Below are 19,958 nucleotides of genomic sequence, written 5' to 3' on the forward strand. Positions count from 1 at the left end.
AGCTTGACCTGAGAGTGGGCTACAAAGATAAATTCCAAACACTTTGTGCTTTGGTGGAGGAACTGATAGGCTAACTACCAGAAGTGCAAATTCTTAATTGTGATTTGAGAAAGGTCATGGGCATTTTCTTGGGATTCCAACAAATTAGAGAGAGCCTGGAGAAAAGCAGAGAGCAATAGAACAATATTGCCAACAAGCTGAGCTTTAGTGAATAAATTAATTGTGACAGAAATAGGGCCAATAAGGATCAAATATAATTAGGGGGGAAATACCTGCCTTTATTTCTCCACAAAAGAAACCTCCTTTATTTGAGCCATAAAGATTTTGTGAAAAAGGATGTATGTTTTGGTCATTAGCAAGTGATAAAATAAAAAAGAAGCATTTACATGATGAAATATATGTATCTTAATTTTTTTTTGAGAGTTGGTCCTTAATTCTCTAGACTTGTCTTAACTTTAAAATAGGTTGCTATCTATTTTAATGGGTATGGATAGCAGTAAAATGAAAATTCCAGAGATAAATATTCTAGACAGGAAAGCACCAAGTGATAGATGAAATCTCAGAGTAGATTAGTTGATACCATATTCAGAAAGAAAGAGATTACTAAATTATTTCACTCTTAAAACATCTCTCTGCAATCCATCTCTGTCACAATTGATTGCTGAGAATTCTCTCACAATCTCTTCTGGCACTCTTCTGCCTTCTAATCAAGAGGAAAACAGTACACCATTCTATCAGTATGGCAATCCCTCTCTCATCCTTGTCCAGCCTCCCATTTATGGGCTGGTTAAGCCAGATTCTGCTAATACAGACTTCAGGGGTTATCTTTTAGCAATGATACCCTAACACTATTATTAACTTAATGATAAAATCAAGCTGCAATCAAGGTTCAATTCGATGATTTTTTTTTTTTGAAGAAAGAGCAATATAAGAGTTTAAAATTATATAAAACAATTCAGTATATATTTGTGAAAACAATGGAGAACTACATATAAGTGAAAAAACTATGTAGCAATACAAAATTGTGACCACGTATACAGAATTGTTCATCATTTAGTACATGTAGGAATATTTCTGGCTTGGCTCATCAGATACTTGCTCTAGAACTTGGACTCTGTAGCAAATAGACAAGGATGTCAGGGATGTGTATGTGTTTTTCTAGGCTGCGGTTCTCACCCAAAACCCTAGCTTGATCCTCTACAGTTCTCTTAATTCTGAGACCCAGAGGTCCTTGCATGCATTTCTTTTTTGGTTTGGGAGCTGCCTTTTCTTACTCACAAATGAAAATGATGGCCGAGAGATATTCAATGCATGTTGGTTTTTTTAAAAATGCCAGTCCTTAAATTTTTTCTTCTTTGTCAATGGCTCTTTGACAATGTGCATTGTCAAAATACAAGTTGCATCATTTTATTGTTTTCAAAAACCAAAGAATTCAATGCATCTTAGGGGGGGAAAAAAAAAAAAACTAAAGAAGGGCTAGGGATGCAACTCAATGGAGGGAGCACTTGCCTAGCATGTCTGAGAGCTTGGTTTTATCCCCAGCATCAGGAAAGAAGAAGGAGAGGAAGGAGAAGGAGAAGAATAAGAATAAAGAATAAGAGTAGGGGCTGGGGAGATAGCTCAGTCGGTAGAGTGCTTGCCTTGTAAGCACAAGACCCTGGGTTCGATCCCCAGCACCACCCCCCCCAAAAAAAAAGAAATGAATAAGAGTAAGAATTACCTAAAGAAAGTTGGGTGATTAAATATGATCCTCATTTATAAATATGACCAGAAAATAAACAGAGACAATCATAATAACTTTATCATGCCTATCAACATAGGAAGGAGTTCAAAGCCTAAGTGTATATTAATATTAAAATATTTTCTAACATTAAATTCTAACATGAAAATTTGTGTACTCAGAATTTAAAATATATCTTTGAATTTATGAAAAATTATTCTTTGCTTTGAGAGACCTATAGGTTTCAAAACTTTAAGGCTACCTTTCTATGTAGTGTTTGCTATTAAAACAAAAGTCCACACAAGTCTATGACCTACAAAAATATTCCTTGAATTGTTTCTCTTTTCTTTCTTTAATACACACACATACATACACACACTCAATGTTCACGTTTACATCTATATTTTAATATTAGAATACCTAATTTTTCAGTCATTCGAACACCCAATATGTAGAATCTATCCTCTCTCACTTGGAAGTTAAATGGCACTTTAAAATTTCTCAGTTTTCTTTATTGTTACAATTTTACAAATCAAGCAAGAGAAGAGATTATATACCTGATTCTTCAATCCTTGAGCCTGGTTGTTCAAATTACCAACCACAGATTCTGTCTCCTGGGCTTTTTGGAGGGCGTTGCTTGAGAGGGTTAGAGAGCCATTACAGTTGGGACCACCACATCGCCTGTGACCCTCAGCGCCCTTGCAGAGAGCGCCCCCACAGGGCGAGAGACTACATGACAAGTTCCCTGGTTCTCCACACACCTCAGAGGAGAAAAGATTTATGTTAAAAGACAACTTGTTGGCAGGATTTCTAACACCACTGAACTCTTTGAAGCAGGGCATTGCTTTATTCATGTAAGTTTCTTCAATGATTGTTCAAGATTTGTAAATGGGGTTGGCCAATTAAGTGTTTCCTAGGTAACTAGGTAAACTGAATAACTACCTAAATTATTTCCCAGTGTTGCGCCAATTCACCATTTTGTATTTTGGGGCAAAATAGTCAAATTTTAGGGTTTCTATGCTAATTTAATTGTTATTCTTTTAAAACAATGGGTATTAATTTAGCCGAGCACAGTGGTGCATGCCTGTAATCCCAGCAACTTGGGAGGCTAAGGCAGGAGGATCACAAGTGTGAGGACAGACTCAGCAAGTTATCAAGAACTTGTGTCCTGAAAATAAAAATATAAAAATGACTGTGAATGTACCTCAGTGGTAAACAGCCCCTCAGTTCAATCCCAAGTACCAAAAAATAAAATAGGTATTAACTCTTACTTATAATGAGTAAAAGGAGTGAATGCCCATAATTTGTACCATTTTGGAAAGAGTAAATAATATAAAACAATAAAGTTAAGCAATAATCTTTTAATTTTAATTAATTTAATTTAATTAAAATTAAAATGAAATATAAACATATTTATATATTTTGATAAAAGATATATATTATTTATATATTATATATTTGAATTGCTCACACCTTTATTAATCTAAATTTAAAGTAAGTAAAAAATAAAGTATAAGACAGGGAGATACAATTGAAAAGGTTTGTATACCACGTAGAATCCATTAACACTTTTATAGACCATTATGAATATTTACCTTCTCATTCAATATTTGGATATCTGGTATCTTAATCTGCTTTAACTTTTCCAATGACAAAGTTTCTTTTGAGGTCAGTGTATCTAAAATGGTAAGCAAGCTGGTCCTGGTGTTTTCGGAGTTATTTATGATGGAACCAGTTTCATTAGTTTTCTTTTCAGCAGCTGATGATATGTGGTAATACTTCTTGATGTTTTCTAAGGAATCTATATCAACACAAATTGAGGTAAGATAAATTCTGTGAAAAATGAATGTATCATCTTTCACAATGATCATTCCACAGTTTGATTACTTACTGTCTTGGTCTAAATTTTCACTACAAAATTTCAAAATCCTCTTGCTTGATTTTGCCTTTAATGGAGTAGAAGAGAGATAGTGTAATAGATCTGGACATAAGAGATACACAGCATTAACATTCAAGTCCCCTGGGATGGGTTTATCCACTCTCTACTGCCTGGGTATGTCTTAGAGCAAATCAGTTAATCTCTTAGATTTTGTTTCCTTATTTGCAAATCTGTGAAAATACTTCATGAGGATCAAGTGAGATAATACAAAACATTCTGTAAAATGTGCCACAAATATAAGGTGTTGACTATAAACACCTATATAAACTAATATGATAGAACAATTAAGTTTACTTGACTGTATAGACCAGCAGAGATAAACTATTCAGCAAAATCCAGAGAATTGATGGTTTAGGCTTTGCTGGCCATGATGTTTTTGTTCTAATTACTCAACTCTGACATTGTAAAGTGAAAGCAACCACAGGCAAGATTGTGTTTTAATGAAATTTTATTTGCAAAAGGAACTTACTGTCAGGAATTGTCCTAGGGCTGCAGTTTACAGACCTCTGATGTTGAGGCTGATAATGTTAACTAAGGATAACTAGTTGAATGCTTTCTTTTTCTTTTTTTTCTTTTCTTTCCCTTTTTTTTTTTTTTCTTTTTTCATACTGGGAATTGAGTCTGGGGGTGCTTTACCACTGAGCTACATCCCCAGCCCTTTTTTATTTTTTATTTTGAGAAAGGATCTTGCTAAGTTGATTAGTGCCTCATTAAGTTGCTGAGGCTGGTCTTGAACTTGCGATCCTCCCACATTGCTGGGATTACAGGTGTGTACCAGAGCACCTGATTGCTAGTTGTGTGTTTTCTATATGCTTATACTTCATTTTCTTCTTCGGTCTTCAGCAAACACAATGAAGAACATATTTGTGTAATCATTCTCATTATACAAATTAGAAAACAGAGGCTCTGGTGAGGTAAGTTATTTGCCAAGATCTCACTGGAAAGATAGTTAGCCAGGATTTGAACCCAGGTGGTTAGACTCGAAAGCCTGCATTCTTAACACTTCCGTTTTCTGTATTTGTGATAAAACGCAAATTCATGAATGTAATAAGGTATATTTTAATAGAAATTAACATACATTAGACTTTTACACTGTACCTCCACGTTTTGGGAACAGAGGACCAAGGTCCTCATCTTTACTCCCTACATAAGCATATCTAAGCACGAGACAACCACACCTTATCTTTTTAAACTTTCTGGTTCTTACCATTGTCATACTCTTAATATATCATGTTTCTCATTTATCATGAAAAAAAATAAAAACACATTTCTATTTCTTGGAATGGTTTTTGACTTTTATTTATATGACAGATTTATCTCCATCCTGTGAGACTCTGTTCAATTGCCACCTACTCCCTGAAGCCTTTCCTAATAAGCCCAGGAAGAATTCAGTTCTTGCTATTCTGCTTCCAAAGCAGTTGCTAGTGTTAACATTGTTTCTATTCCTGTCTCCCACAGCAGACAGGAATAACTCAAGGGCAGGTCCTTGCTCTGTATTGCCATATCTCTCTACTCACCAGCATAGTGTCAGGAATAGAGAAAAATCTGAGTAACTACTATTGGATTGCAAATTCAAGAGGACTGGCATGTGGGCAGTTTCACTTTATCCTCCCTGGCTTGGGGTGACCTCTGAGGGATCTTGAGTTCTTTCAGTGGGCACTTTATTCCAGATTAGGAATATGAGTAAATTGTGCTAAGCATCATTAATAGATCTGTGGTAGAACTTATTTCACTAAAATTTAGGCATTCTTTAGGGAAATTAGGCATTTCTAATTGCTATATTTTTTGCTCCCTCTTTTGGGTTGAAATTAGATGAAAAACATGTATGTACACATGGACTAAAGCAAAGCAGCAATGTTTATGTCTTGACATGGGTTCATGTATATTTTCTCCTTTCTCCTCAATTAGACAGGTAGGTATACTCAGTATTGCCTCCCTTGTTAGTAACAGGTTGTCCATCACCAAATATAACATGGATGTCATCTTAGGAGATGAACTACACAAAGCTTTGTTTAGAGTTCAATTCCTTCTCTAAGTTGATCTTGGCTTTGGCATGGCTCACATTCAGTTTTAAGAACTATGCAATATGAAGTCTAGTATGTTGCATGACTAATTCCTACAAAGTTCTTAAGAGAAATGTCACGTTTAGTTCTTTTTGCTGCATATTCCTTTGTATTTGTGGTAATTCCAATAGTTGACACCCAGGAAGGCACAGAAAGCTCTCTCTCATTTGCATATAGCCATGTTAGAATTTCTAAGTTGCTGATTACTCAAGACACCTTGGAAGGCTTGGCATTAGATTAGGTTGGATTTTAGTGTTTATTTAGAATCAGATATTGTTACCTTTATTTGTTATTTTGAGCAAATGTTATCCAGGCTCTGCAATATTTAAAAAGTCGACCTCTCCATGTACAAACAATACCTTTAATGGGTGTGTATGCATGTTCTAAAGTATTCAGTGCCATGTAAGTATGGGATGACTCACAAATGGAATGCACTACGGATTTCATCAAACTTCATGCAGAAACAGTCAAAGACCATTTTCCCTCTTACCCACAGTGCTTGCATTAAGAAGGCTGGACTGCAAATCAATGTTCTCCTGAACATTTTCAAGTAAGAGGTCTGTTTCATTCCTCATTCTTACTATGGTTTCTTTCAGATCTTGGAATTCGTACACTGTTTTCAATTGTTCACTTAGATGTATGATTTGTTTTCTGTTGGAAAAATGAGGGTAAATATGGTTACTGAGGGTAGGGTATTACACTTGATATATTGCTGAAAAAGCATGCCACATAAATTGCCCTTATTATCTTGGGTGTCCTCAGTTAGAAGGGACCCAACCCCCATACACACAATGTTTGAGTCTATAATTCTGTTTATGGTTCATCTCTTTCCTCTTAATTAAGCTTCCTGAAATATTTCATTTAAACTAATACCTGTATACCAGTTCTGGCAGAACAAGCATTTTTTTTTTTCATGCTGCAGGCACATTTTTCTTATTTATTGGAAGCATTAAAAATGTGTCCCACCTAATTTTTTTTTAATTGTAAACAAATGGGGTACAACTTGTTTCTCTGGTTGTACATGAAGTAGGGGCATACCGTTTGTGTAATCATACATTTACATAGGGTAATGGTGTTTGATTCATTCTGTTATTTTTCCTTCCCCCCACCCCTCCCACTCATCTTTTTCCTCTGTATAGTCCATCCTTCCTCCATTCTTGCCTCCCTCCCTCCCACCCCCCATTATGTAGCATCATCCGCTTATCAGCGAGATTTTTGAATCTTTCCATTTCAACTGTTTATGCTCTCTCTTTCTTTGCTTTGCATTTTGAAACGTGTTCAGATGTGGCTCATTTAAATGAATTTAAAAGAGCCCATCTATCTCTGACTTTCAACACATGATTAAAAAAAGAACATCTCATCCAGCCTAAGGTAAACATCAGTTCTTAATTTAGGTTGAATGTGTGTTCAACAAAGTTTGTTTCAGTGCCCCTTCTGTGCAGGATCTTAACTTTTAATTTCCATGAGTGACATGGTGATCATGTCCTGGATATATTTTTTCCTATCACCTTCTCTTTGATAGTGCATACTTTTGTCCCACTTCAGTTTGCTGGGTCCACCATATGCAGCTGGTTCAAGTAGATTATGAGTATATCCTTTGTGATGGAGAGTATAGTTAAGGAAACAAGAATTTATGGAACTAATTTATCTTGGTACAAGTACAGAACATTAGCTAATGCTTTCTAGGATTTTCTTCTCTTTTCTATAGACTTCTCTTTTCTTCAGGCTTTAATGGTCAAAACCATGATTCTTCAGGCTAATAGTGATAACAATAAAAATAATAATTATTGTTATTATTTTTGGTATTCCTTAGATACTTGGTATGTGCTAAATACTATACTAAGTGTCTTATCTTGAGTAATTCTCCCAAGAATTCTATGAAACAAACATCTTGTCTTTTTTTCAGGAAGAAACTATAGCTTGGAGAAGTTAAGTCACCTGCCTAAAGCTACACAGATCTGGCGGATTCAAACCAGGGAGCTCTGACTTCCCAATTCATGCTCTTGGAGCCCCAGGTTCTCTGTCTTGCTGCTCCCCTTTGGTTTATAATTTATCCAGCAAATGTTCATTATATAACTATACCTGACCTTGGGAATACAGGCACAGGAGAAGGCAATCCTGCCGGGGCTTCCCCGGTGAGGCAATGGCAAAAGAGCACAAAGAGGTGGGAAGATGGAATAGGAAATGCAAGTCCTTTTCTGAGGAGCTCGGTAGCCTCCGTCTTCTCATGGCTGCAGGCCTGGTGCTGGGACTCCCTTCTGCTGTCTTCTCTCTGGCTCTGCTTAGGGCTCCTGCAGTCTTTTTGAAGATTGACTCATTCTGCTTTCTTGTTGCTACACTGACATTTTCCCGACATCTGTAACCGCAAACCAGTGGTCCATGGCCTACACTCATCCTCAGGCATGTTTTCTTTGGGCCACATAGTGCCCTTTACAAGTGCTATAGGGTTAGCTGCCCATACTTTAAAATGGGGACATTTTATGAAATCTCTGTGTCTGACATCTTATGAAAAACAAGAGGATCTGGTAACATAGGACCTAAGTCTTACAGGGCAAAAGTCATTAGAGGGTAGAGATGTGTTTGTTCTCATTGGCTAGTTTGACTTGGCCATGTGATCTCCCTGGGTCTATCACTCTTTATGAGGTGGTGGGCCTTCCCCTGAACTATACAAGTAGGCTGTATCTCCTTCCTTGTGTAACTTTTAAGCAATTGTCATATATATATCTGGGATATGTGCATATGGATAATGAATGGCCTTAGAGTTACATTTGAGTTATGTGTGACATAAAACTCTATAGCTTCAACTATTCCTCAATTCAGGAACATTCAATGGGGAGAAGGGACATTTTATTTTATTACCACACTTTTTGAGATTTCTTAGCAGACTATGAGTTTCTGTGAGGATAGAAATTGTACCCAGTTCATCCAGGTTTTGCCCAGGGCAAGTTGGCACGCTCTGCCTCAGGAGCATGATACCTTCCTAACTCTGTAACTCTGCTATTGCAGAGGGAGAGCAGCCACAGAGGGTACATGAATACATGAGCTTGGTTATGTTTCAGTGGAACTTGATTCACAAAAGCAGGTGCTGGGTTGGATTTGACCTGTGGACTGTAGTTGGCTGATTTCTGGCCCAGAGAAACCAATATACTCTTGAGAAATGGTTGATGAATGGGAAAAAAAAAAAAAAAAAAAGGAATCAATAATATATAATAAAAACAATCTTGCATTTGAAGGAATACCACACTTGTTATAAGACTGCACACTAATGTATGGGCTTATAAACAATTGAAAATTTTGGGAAAATTTAGCAAGTTTTCCATAAGTGCTTTGATGAAAAAATATATATTATTTGTATTGGAAACTACTCTACTTCCAATTTCTTGTCTTTCAGCTCTGCTGGATTTGAACTTCCCAATTAATCTCCTTTCTCTTTGCAGTGCTAGGGTAGACTCATGCCCTTGCATGTACTGGGCAAGCGCTCTACTACTGAGTTACATTCCCACCTCTCAATTAACCTCTTATTGATTGTCTTTTTGTTATAATCAATAGCATAGGGAAAAAAATCACATACAATTCTAACAAGGTAAGAAAGAGACAGACTGGTTATTAACTGAACACTTATCAATTCCCTGATGTCAGTGAAGGTGGAGGCAGGAGCTGAGTTGAGCTATCTTCCCCTCAAGCACAGAGCTTACCTAACAGAGTCATGATAATCCTTGACTTTTAAGAATTCCTCAGATGAGAGAACAGGATGTTTCAAAATCCTCTCTATTTCAGTCATGTTCTCTCTGAGGCCTTTGAAGTCGGCCTCACAGACAGGCAGGGTCTCTCTTTTATCTTCCATGTTAGCGGCCAGCCTCATTAACCCTTGCACTGCTTTGGAGAGGGAAGAAATGGCTTGGTCCCACTGATCAAAACACAAGTGACATCGAAGACAAGTAGGGAATTCCTGGCTATGACCCCGGGCACACTGGTCACATCGCTGGCCACTGACACCCTCTCGGCAGTGGCACCTGCCTGTGTTCGGGTCACAGATGGGCTTCTGGGTTCCTTCCTTATTGCAGTTGCATGCTAAAAAGGAAGAGAAAAGGAACAGAGAATGTCACTTGGTCTTTTGCTTATGACTAGCTCAAGAATAAAGCTCTCTCTTCTCTCCTGGGAATCTTTCCAACATGTTTCTAAGTTGGCCATTTAAAAACAATACAATTTCAGAGATCTGTGATTGCACATTAAAATATGACATGCCTCTGCATATTTCACTAACAGATCAGTTCAAGGTTTCTCTATGGAAAATATGAGAAACTGCTTTTATTGTGTGAGTGTGCACATGTGTATTCTTCATCTATTTGAGGGAGACCAATGGATTTAATAGTGGGCAGCTCTAGTGACTCTGCTGCCACCTCCAAGGCTATTTCACACATGCCACTGACTCTAAGAAGTCCCAGGTGTGCTGGGTGTGCTGACCCATGTTGTCTTCCAGTACACAAGGGGACTATTTCATTCTCAAAAAGTGTGTGAATTAAATGCATTCTGTCTTAATTTTGAAAAATTATCTGATGCCTCAAAGCACTTTATTTGAGTAGGTTTCTGTTTCTGATCAAATCAGAGGCTGGAGGATGTGGGGAGTTATTGACATCACTGTGATCTCTAAAAGGTTAGGGAATCACTAGTCCATGTCTTTGGATTAATTGCAAGAGGCAAATGATTTAAAAGGCATTTGACAGCTTGAATGTAAATAAGACCATTTACAAATACAAACTGATTAATACCCTAAACTCCTCAACTAGATATATCCAACACATTCAGATTCAGTCCAGGGACTTCAGCAGGAAGCCCTGGGGGCAGCATTATATCACTTCCCCAGCTGGAAGACAAGTTTCCCCCACACTAGCTTCTCTTCCCCAGGAGCTTTAGCTGAGTCTGTGACCTGAGTTGACCATTTATAAAGTTTCTCTATTGCTTCACAATAAAAGATTAAAGCATTTTTATGAAATAAGATTATTGGAATATAAGATGGTTATGGAAAAAGAGGTCCTCTAAGACAGAATGTCCAGGAGTCGACATTTCTCCCTGTTTTTTGTTTTTCTTTTTTTTAGGGATGGTATTGCTAGGGATCGCACCCAGGCCTCTGAATGCTCAGCAAGCACTCTACCACCGAGCCACACCTCTAGCTCCTCTGCCTGGTTTTGAAATTAGCAGTTCCATTTACAAAACTAAGTGAAGTGAGCCTGGAGAAAACTTACTGAGAGTTTTGGAGGGGGCTAGGGAAGAATGGCAATATTTTTAGCCATAAGAGATCATTTACACAGAAATGGAGAGAAGGAAAGGGTTACCCTGCTTGGCAATGTAGGAGTGACCATGATGGTAAGACATCACATTTGATATTTCTTTGGACTGACCTCCTTTGGAAGCTAATTTTAAAAGGAAATTAAGAAATCCTGTCCCCTAGAATCAAAACAGATTCTAAATTTGCACTGTTCAATGTGGCACCCATTAGCCATATGTGGCTATATAAAATGAAACAAATAAAGAATTCTTTTCCTCCGTTGCAGTACCTGAACTTCAGGAGCATGCTAGTTACCTGCAGCTTGTGGCTCCTGTGATGGGCAACATGGAGGCTGAACATTGCCTTCACTGCAGAAAGTTCTATTGGACAGAGCTGCTTGAAATGCTACTGTTTAGGGCTCGCACAAGTAATGAAGGCCAGTGGAACTAACTCCAGGAGGGCAGTGCTGTCACATTGTTTGTTTACCACCTACAACATCCAGCAGGTGTTCTATGAATGCTTACTGACTAACTATGGGATAGACCCAGAGTCATGAGGGTCACTTTGAGGAAACATCTCTGTCTCTGGCTTCCTATGCCTCTCTCACCCTCCACCTCAGTCCAGAGTGGTTAATTTTTCTCCAAACACTTGCAAACATCAGAAAATTGGCTACAAGTCATGGCCCTAGAGGTCTGCTCCCCTATAATGGATTCGAGGAATTTTTTTTAAAGTCAGGGTCTCACTGTACTGCCCACTTGGCCCCAAACTCCTGGACTCAGAGATCCTCCTGCTTCAGCCTTCCAAGTAGCTGGGACTAAAGGCATGCATCACCATGTCTGATGCAATTTTAAGGGATTTGAATATGGGCTACAAGTTTTTAATACAGGCTAAAAATTTTAACATAGGAAAACACTTTTTTATAGAGTTATATAAATATTAGTTTCAAAACACAGATAAAACTTTGTGAATTTTCAAATGAAGTCCACATTTAAAATCAACAACCAAATGAAGGAATTAAAAACTCAGTGGGTTCTTCATGTGTGTGCCCATGGCAGGGCCAGCTGACTGTACTCACATGTCCTTAGAGCTTCAATACTTACGAAGGCATTGCCCAAATGGGTCACCATAATAATTTTCCTGGCACTCATTGCAGTGTTTCCCGCCATAGCCCAGTTTGCACAGACATTGGCCTGTAAGCTGTGAGAACAGTCACGGGTGAGGAAGGGACGAGGTCTGTGGTGTGAAACATCATGCATTTGCACAGGGAACATTTTTTCCTCTGGTGACTTAGAACATACAGCTGTGCAAAGGCAGAGAAGGATGATTCCCACGGCCAGCAAGCATCCTGGACAAAACCGAGACTCAGGAGCTAATGTGTTTTGGAGCCAGGCTATTGGATATACCGCCTGTGTCCAGCTGTTCAGGGACAGGTGGCCCCAGTTGGGAAAACATACAGAGATGTAAATGAAAACAAAACACTTATTGGGAAATGGGCCACATTCTTTCCCTCTACAGTTATGGGAGTTCCCCCATAATGCAGAGAGAGAGAGAGGGAGAGAGAGAGAGAGAGAGAGAGAGAGGGAGAGAGGCCAAGGACCTGGTCTAACATCCATCAATTAATTTGGCAAGTAATGTTTCCATTAAGGAATGTACAATGTAGATTCTGTAAACCGGGCTATTTTATTTTGCTAAAATAAAAGAAAAAAGACATTTTTTTGTACTTTCTAGTTAATCATCTAATGACTGTTGGTGAACTGTGGGGGAGAAGGTTAAACTTTCTAGAATCCTTCCAACTGGATTATTGATTAGCTTTTCTAAAAACTGAGGGGTTAGAAGAAAATAGGTGAAATTACAAACACAAATCACTATTGTAGCGGTCCTAAATTATGCTTGACCAAATCTGCTTAAACATCGACTCTGTCAGAAGATTTCCAGTAAATCAGCAGCTAGATTCACAAAGCGACTGGATCTACCAAGCTTCTATCCATCTTTAGAGTTCTCATTAACTTCTGCTTAAGAAAAGGAAACGATGGGGTGGTTGCCGCCCTCGAGGGCTGTTGTACTGCTAGTTGGTCTGGACTGTTGGACAGTTCTTTCTTTACTGATGCATAACCTGCCTCTTTGTTCCCATTGTTCTGAGTCCTGTCTTGTGGAATTGTACAAAACAGGTAGCCTCCCTCTTCCTCAACAAAAGATGGCCATCTCAACTGGCCTTTGTGTCACTTCGCCAAGTTGCCTCTAATTCCTTCAAACTTTCATCACACAATAGCATGGTTCTACCCCTTATTCTAGTTGCCTTTCTTTGGACATAAACTTTTTTTGGTCTATATTATATTTAAAATACAATGCTAATGGGGGGCTGGGGTTGTGGCTCAGTGGTAGAGCGCTCGCCTAGCATGTGTGAGGCCCTGGGTTTGACCCTCAGCACCACATAAAAAATAAAATAAAGGTATTGTGCCCACCTACATCTAAAACAAAATATTAAAAGAATACAATGCTTAGTAGAAAGACAAATATTGACTACTCTCATTCATATGCATGTGGAAGCTTAAAAAGTTGATATCATAGAGAGTAAAATGAAGGCTGGGAAGGATAGAGGGAGGGGAGGATAGAGAAGGGTAGGTTGATGGGTGCAAAAATATATTTAGGAGGATTAAGTTCTAGTTTTCCATAATATAATAGAGTGACTAGTTAATAACTTATTACATACTTCAAAATAGCTAAAAGAGAGGATTTTGAATATTCTCAACACAAAGAAGTGATAAGTAGTCGAGGTGATGGATATGCTAAGTATCCTCATATGATCATTACACACTGTGAATATGTATCAAAATATCATACTCTGTTCCATAAATATGTATAATTACATTGTGTTAATTCAAACTTTTCAAAAAATTATTTAAAAAATATGGTGCTGAGAAATGACAATAATGTTCCTGGAGCACCCTGATCAGCAGAGCGGATTTGGAACAGTGACTGTCCTGAGCTGGCATGGTGTGACCCTGCTCCAGTTGGAACAGGCATCACCCCTTTGGCAGGCCTGGCACACTGCTGGCTCACTTGAAGCTTGAACTCGCAAGTGAAAACTTTCAGATCTTTTTCACAGGAGCCGGTGCCAAGTTATTACTCTCATCCTGTATCTATGCAAGAGATTTTAAAAACCTAATTTCACAACTTTACTTTTCCCCCTGTTAAACATTTCTTTTTGTTTCTAGCCTATAAGATAGCCTGTTAGGATATCTGGCCTCATGTGCTGTCTTTTGCACATTAGTTTACAGCTTTGCAGTATCTGCAAATTTGAGAAGCTTCTTTTTCCAACTCCTCTAAACTGTTGATGAAAACATTGGACAGCAAGTTTGGATGTCTCTGTGGGAATGCACTAGGGGCTACCTCCTGGCTGACACAGAGACATTTATCAGTAGTTGTTTGAACAGCTGGGAATCTAATTGTTCACATGTCTTCTCTGTACTCCAATGAAAAGTGTTTCCTGATTATAGAGAGTAACCTTCCATGTGGGATCCATGATGGACCAAATAACCCAAAGTACCCTTGCCATGAGTGCTTTTTGGTTAAACCAATGTCATCTGACCTTCAGCTTCATAGGCTGCCTTTAGTCTCCATGGCTGTTGTGTGATACTTCCCAAAGGGTCTAAGAAGCATTCAAGACAAAGCAGTTATCTGTTGGGGCTAATGACACGTTAACTAACTCAGGCTGACTCCTTACTCCCTGGCGAGTGAGCAAGATCAAGGCCTCAAAGGCGGTTTCAATAGTTAATCGGACCACCGTCAGGGATTGGTTAACAATAGTTCCGCAAACGCGATCAGCTCGTGCTTGCCATATAGTCTTATGGGACTCTTGCCTGCGTGAACACCCCATGCCTTGCTGACCTTTAAGCTGATTGGTTCCCGCCTAGCCCCCGCCCTACATAAAAGCTGTGTGATTTCCTCAATAAACGAGTTCCTGCTGTGACGGGTCTCCCTGACGCGTCTGATTGCCCTCCGCATGAGGGCTGGGAACGGGCGGTCAGTCGGCCTTACCTATCCGGGTCTGACCTTGTTGGGGAGTGTCCCCTTCCCTTGCCGCTGGTCGAGCAGAGCAAGGGGGCTTAAGACCCCAACATCAGTTATCTATGTTAGAAGTCCTTCATAAGTCAGGAAGCCAAGCAGTCCTGAGGAGTTCTACCAATATATTCCATGGTTAGTGGCTACAGGTATGAAGGGAACACAAAATATGGGTGTGTTCACCTCTCATCCAAATCTTGGATTCTAACACTAGTATCCAGTAAAGGAACCAGCACTCACCGGAGAAGGGGCTGATTCTAGGACTGGGGCAGGAAATATGTAAGATGAGCCCGAAGCATTTTTCAGTGTCAAAAATTAAGGAAGTACTTTGAAAAACCCTGCAATTTGGGGGTATGTCAAAGGGATACAAGGACCTAATGAATGAGCTTCCAATGGCTGAAGTTGGAAAAATTTGAATAATAAAATAGTGTTGGACCATAACCAATAATGTAAGTATCCACAAATCCATGGTGATCTAAATTGAATAAATGAACAAAAAGAGGACAACAGAAAAATCTCCAATGCAGAACACTTCCAATAATTCATGGAGATACTCTGACCTCCAGGAGTGGACATAATTCCTTGCTGCCTAAGTGTGTGTTGTGCATGGCGACTTCCAGCCAAGAATACAGTGTGCGAAGGAGGAGGAGAGTGACTTTAGAAGATAGAAACCTGACCAACACTACCTCTGCCTGGTGACCAAGATTCATATCAAGAGTGACAAATCATGTTAATAATATGTACCCTTAATATGACGTGATGAGAAGGGGAACACTGTATCTCCCAGGCCGTCATGAAATCCATAACTCAGTCTAATGAGGAAAACACTGAACTAATTTAAACTGAGGGACATCCTACAAAACACCCCTCAAAACTGTCAAAGTCATCACAGACAAGGAGAGTCTGTGAAACTGTCACAGCCAGGACTAGCCTAAGGAGACGTGATGACTCACTATCATGAGTTCTGGGTGGGGTCTTAAAACAAAAAAAGATATTAGGAAAAATCGAGGAAATCTGAATAAATAATGAAGTTCAGTTAATAATATATCAATCCTTATTCATTAATTGTGACAAATATATCATAGTAGTGTAAGATGTTAATAGTAAGGAAAACTGGGTATGGGGTACAGTGTCTCTGTACTATCTTCATAATCTCACGAATCTATTCTAAAAGAAAAAGTTTGCATTTTTGAAAAGGAGAATGGTATGTTTGTTTGGAATTGTGGATTCCAAAGGCATCTGTTTACTTCCATTCTGATTAATAGTAACTCCTGGTTAACTGTCTATTTCTTGTGTTCTCCCTATGATAGAGAGAGGGAAGGTTGGTGTCTGGGTTTGCTGTGCATGAAGTCTGACTTTCCCAGTCACAGGGAGGCCGAAGGAAAATGGAAGTAGGTAAGCTTAACTCTGAGACCCTCATACCTTTTTCGAAGTGTTTTCATTCCTTAGTAACTAAATACCAACTCTGACCCTGCATAAGATTAATCATGTCTGAAAACAATAGCACATATAGAAAATATTCTTTACACATTTGGAAATTACATTATAGTCAATTTGATTCTCACTCTGAATGCACTAGGAAGTTTTAAAGTGTCTTGCCTGGTCACAGTGGCTGCTTTGAGAGGTCCGGTGGTCACAGTCACATGGCTGACATCCTCTGCCAGGGACCAGATTCCAGTGCCCATCAGCACAACGGTCACAGGCCAGGCCTGTGACATTTGGTAGACAAGGGCATGCACCAGTGACAGGGTCACAAAGGCAAGCTCCCTCACCAGGGGGACACACAGTGGGACTGACTCCAGAAGGGTGGCAGGAGCATCCTGAGATAAGAAAGCTGTTGTTAGAAGTAAACTCAAGAATACTGGCATTTAACACACCATGCAAACAGCTTTTAAGACCTGGATGTGTCATTTCTCCAAAGGGATCAGAGAAACCCCTCACAATAGCTAAGAATTTATTAGAGAATCTAAGCCAAATCCATTCAATTATTTTTTAATCTCCTGAAATGCCAGTTTCACGTGTGTCAACCCATTATGCTCTGGGAACTCACAGTAAGGATGACTGTAAGCTTCACTTTCCCCTCATATGGTTTACCAAAGCTCTATTTATTTAAATGATTTGAAAAAAAAAATGACTTACTAAATCGATTTGGGTTAGTGGAAATGGTTAAAAGATCCACTGATATTTTAGTGCACTTTTTTTTTCTCTTTTTCACAGAATCAAATCACAGTCTTCCATACCAGCGATTCTCACATTTATACTTTAAAGCCACTTGATGAGCTTCTTAAAATACAGATTCCTGGGCCTCACAGAGATTCTGATTCTGTATGTCTGGAGTAGAGCCCAGGAATAGGCATTTGGGTCCCCCTACCTCACCCCAGCTCCAGGGGATTCTGGAATAAGTACCCTGTGGACCACACTCTGAGAAATGTGCTTTGAATCCACTAGGACAGGTGTTAAAGGCAAGAGTCACAAAAGGCAAATGAACAACCCCAGTGAGAACATTGAGATGCATTTGAGAGTGCCTGCGGTGACATTGCACTCATTTCTGTGGGCATGTTCAGTGCAACAGCCCCATCACCCAGGGGGTGCTGGATGCTGCTCTCACTTGCAGAGACTAGCCTAAATGAAACAAGCATGGGAAAGCCGACACCACATTAATGAGCTGCCACTCCGCTACCACATTCATCCCAGGGAGCTTTGCAGACTTACTTCTGCAGGTCTGATTGAGGGCTGATCCAAAGTGACCTGGTTTACAGAGCTGGCAGTTTGGACCCTGAGTGTTGTGCAGACATCGAAGGCACTCCCCTGTTACCCGGTTGCAGGACTCTGGATCAGTTACATCTATGTTGTTGTTGCAGGCACATGGCTGGCAAGGTGCTCCTGAAACACTTGGATTACCATAGAAACCAGGAGAGCATTCTCCACACTGAACACCTGAAAGCAGGTAGCAGGAAAAGGGAACGGAATGAGGCCTGAGTGTTGGGTGTGTGGAAGGGAATTGATGTAAATAGAGAATTCTTGGGCTCCTCTAGGATGATGAGAAGTCACACCTTTGGGGGATGAATAAGTATTCTAAATTAAATAAACTATTCATTTTAATGTATTATTCACTCAGAAAATTAAAAGGTCATACAGAACTAAGAAGTCTTTGGTGAAGAGTAGATTCTACACTTCCTCAAAAACTAAGGAGTTGTGGGCACTGTATTTCTAAGTCCTAATGTCACCGAAGTTACTTTTGCATGCCCCAGGACTGAAAGTTCAGTGCAACAGTTCCTGTCTCCAACTTCCACCCAGTCTAAGAGGTGAACTGTGGTTAAAATGAGGAAGTTCTGAAGGGAAAGTGTTTAAAAAGTGACAGCCTGGGAGGTGTGTCTAAGGTAAAGAAGGGTGAGGGCAGTTATTGATATATGAGCCCTTGTGGGTATTTCTCCCAAGCACCAAATGGAGAAGCCATCTTTCTCTCCAATACTCTTTTATCCTTCCAGCCTCCAGGGAACTGCAGTTGTTTAGGTGTCCAAATGATGGATCCACTCTCCACGTTTTGATTTATCCCCTTGGAAATGTCCAAAGATGGCCTCAGTTCCTAAAAATGGACCAACCAAGCCAAACTCTGCTTGATGAAGAAAGAAGGGGCAAGAATTAACTAAGGCCACGTGTAACCTCAAATGTAACAGACAAGAAGAAAATCAGCCTTGTGATTTTTTATTTATTATGGTAATTATTTTTGAAGGAAAAAAGTATTGCCATATTTCCTAAGAATAATAAAATCAAATAGACCTCACAAGTTTTATCTTGTTTGCATTATGTATTTGCATTCATGATTGAACTCTTTAAAATAAAAATTTTGATAGAGCAACAGATACAAATTTTGAATTAGGACTTATGTAGCATCTGCACAATGCCCAGATCAGTACTTGAAGACATTGAAAAAATTAGTTATATCTGTTAAATATCAGTCAAATTGCTTGCTTGGAATTATAACAAAGAAAGCATTTGACTGATTAAATTTTATTATTTATTTTACATGTTTTATACATATGTATTGATGTTTTATATATATATATAAAACATACATATGCTACTGAATTGCATATATTTTACTTAGCATGTGATAATTATAATTTAAATAATTTGACTTGATCTCATTAGGTCAGTTAATTTCCTAAAACATTATTTAAAAGCAATTATAGCTCAGTGGAATGAGTTTCTAATTGCCATTGGTGTTTGACTCCTTCAAATTCATTGTTCAGTAAAGGAGCAGCAATGCAGCAAATTGTGCCTTTTACTCTTAACCGATGTTCCGTACTACTTGTTTGTCCATGGCAGATAAATTATGAACATGTGATTGTTTTCATATTGCAGTGTGGGATGGAAGAAAAAATGATGAACTAACTATATTTCATACCTGTATAACCTTGAAGACAATTGCAGATTATATTTGACATCCAAGGATTCTGATAACAGGAATGGGCAAAATACTGATTGCTTGAGGGAACATTTGGACACAGGCAAGGACGACAGGATTGTCCCAAAGAAGGATTTCCATAGTAACCATCGATGCACCTGTCAAGGCAATTTTCTTTTACCAAAATGTGCCTGGGAAAAGGTCACGTGTTAGCCACTGTGGGTTTGCTATGCTTTGAGACAATGCAACTCTCAAAATTCAATATATTAGAAGATGTTCATTTGCTCTGTACAAGTGCAGTTATTAAACTCAGTATAGGAGCTCTTTATGACTTACATGTTGGAGTAGAGGAACATAAAAACAATGTGCCAGGCAAATGTGTTACGGATCTAATCAGACATTTTCTGGGTCATAAGATGACTCTGAAGGATGATGGAACCATTCTCTCTCCCACCCACGGCAATTGTTCTACGCTTAAATACTGTTCAGTCTTTACTCGG

General features: G+C 39.0%; 1 protein-coding gene and 1 long non-coding RNA gene across 5 annotated transcripts in view; one reads left to right on the forward strand and one right to left on the reverse strand.

The window, feature by feature from the left end:
- The window catches only part of LOC306667432, a 49,339-nt gene extending 37,244 nt beyond the window's left edge, over positions 1-12,095 (forward strand). For both annotated transcript variants that reach the window (XR_013765545.1, XR_013765546.1), the window contains exon 3: positions 11,275-12,095. This is a non-coding gene — a long non-coding RNA (uncharacterized lncRNA). The remainder of the gene's footprint in view (positions 1-11,274) is intronic.
- Positions 1-19,958, reverse strand: part of LAMB4 (laminin subunit beta 4) — a 98,877-nt gene that overhangs the window by 14,234 nt on the left and 64,685 nt on the right. For all 3 annotated transcript variants that reach the window (XM_079149965.1, XM_079149964.1, XM_079149966.1), the window contains 8 exons: positions 19,459-19,616; positions 17,763-17,987; positions 16,650-16,870; positions 12,089-12,185; positions 9,418-9,793; positions 6,213-6,373; positions 3,316-3,521; positions 2,278-2,481 (listed from right to left, as the gene is read on the reverse strand). In XM_079149965.1, the coding sequence (XP_079006091.1) occupies positions 2,278-2,481; positions 3,316-3,521; positions 6,213-6,373; positions 9,418-9,793; positions 12,089-12,185; positions 16,650-16,870; positions 17,763-17,987; positions 19,459-19,616 (1,648 nt within the window). The remainder of the gene's footprint in view (positions 1-2,277; positions 2,482-3,315; positions 3,522-6,212; positions 6,374-9,417; positions 9,794-12,088; positions 12,186-16,649; positions 16,871-17,762; positions 17,988-19,458; positions 19,617-19,958) is intronic.

This window comes from Sciurus vulgaris (genome assembly GCF_902686455.1).
Source record: "Sciurus vulgaris genome assembly, chromosome: 8".
Taxonomy (NCBI): Eukaryota; Metazoa; Chordata; class Mammalia; order Rodentia; family Sciuridae; genus Sciurus; species Sciurus vulgaris.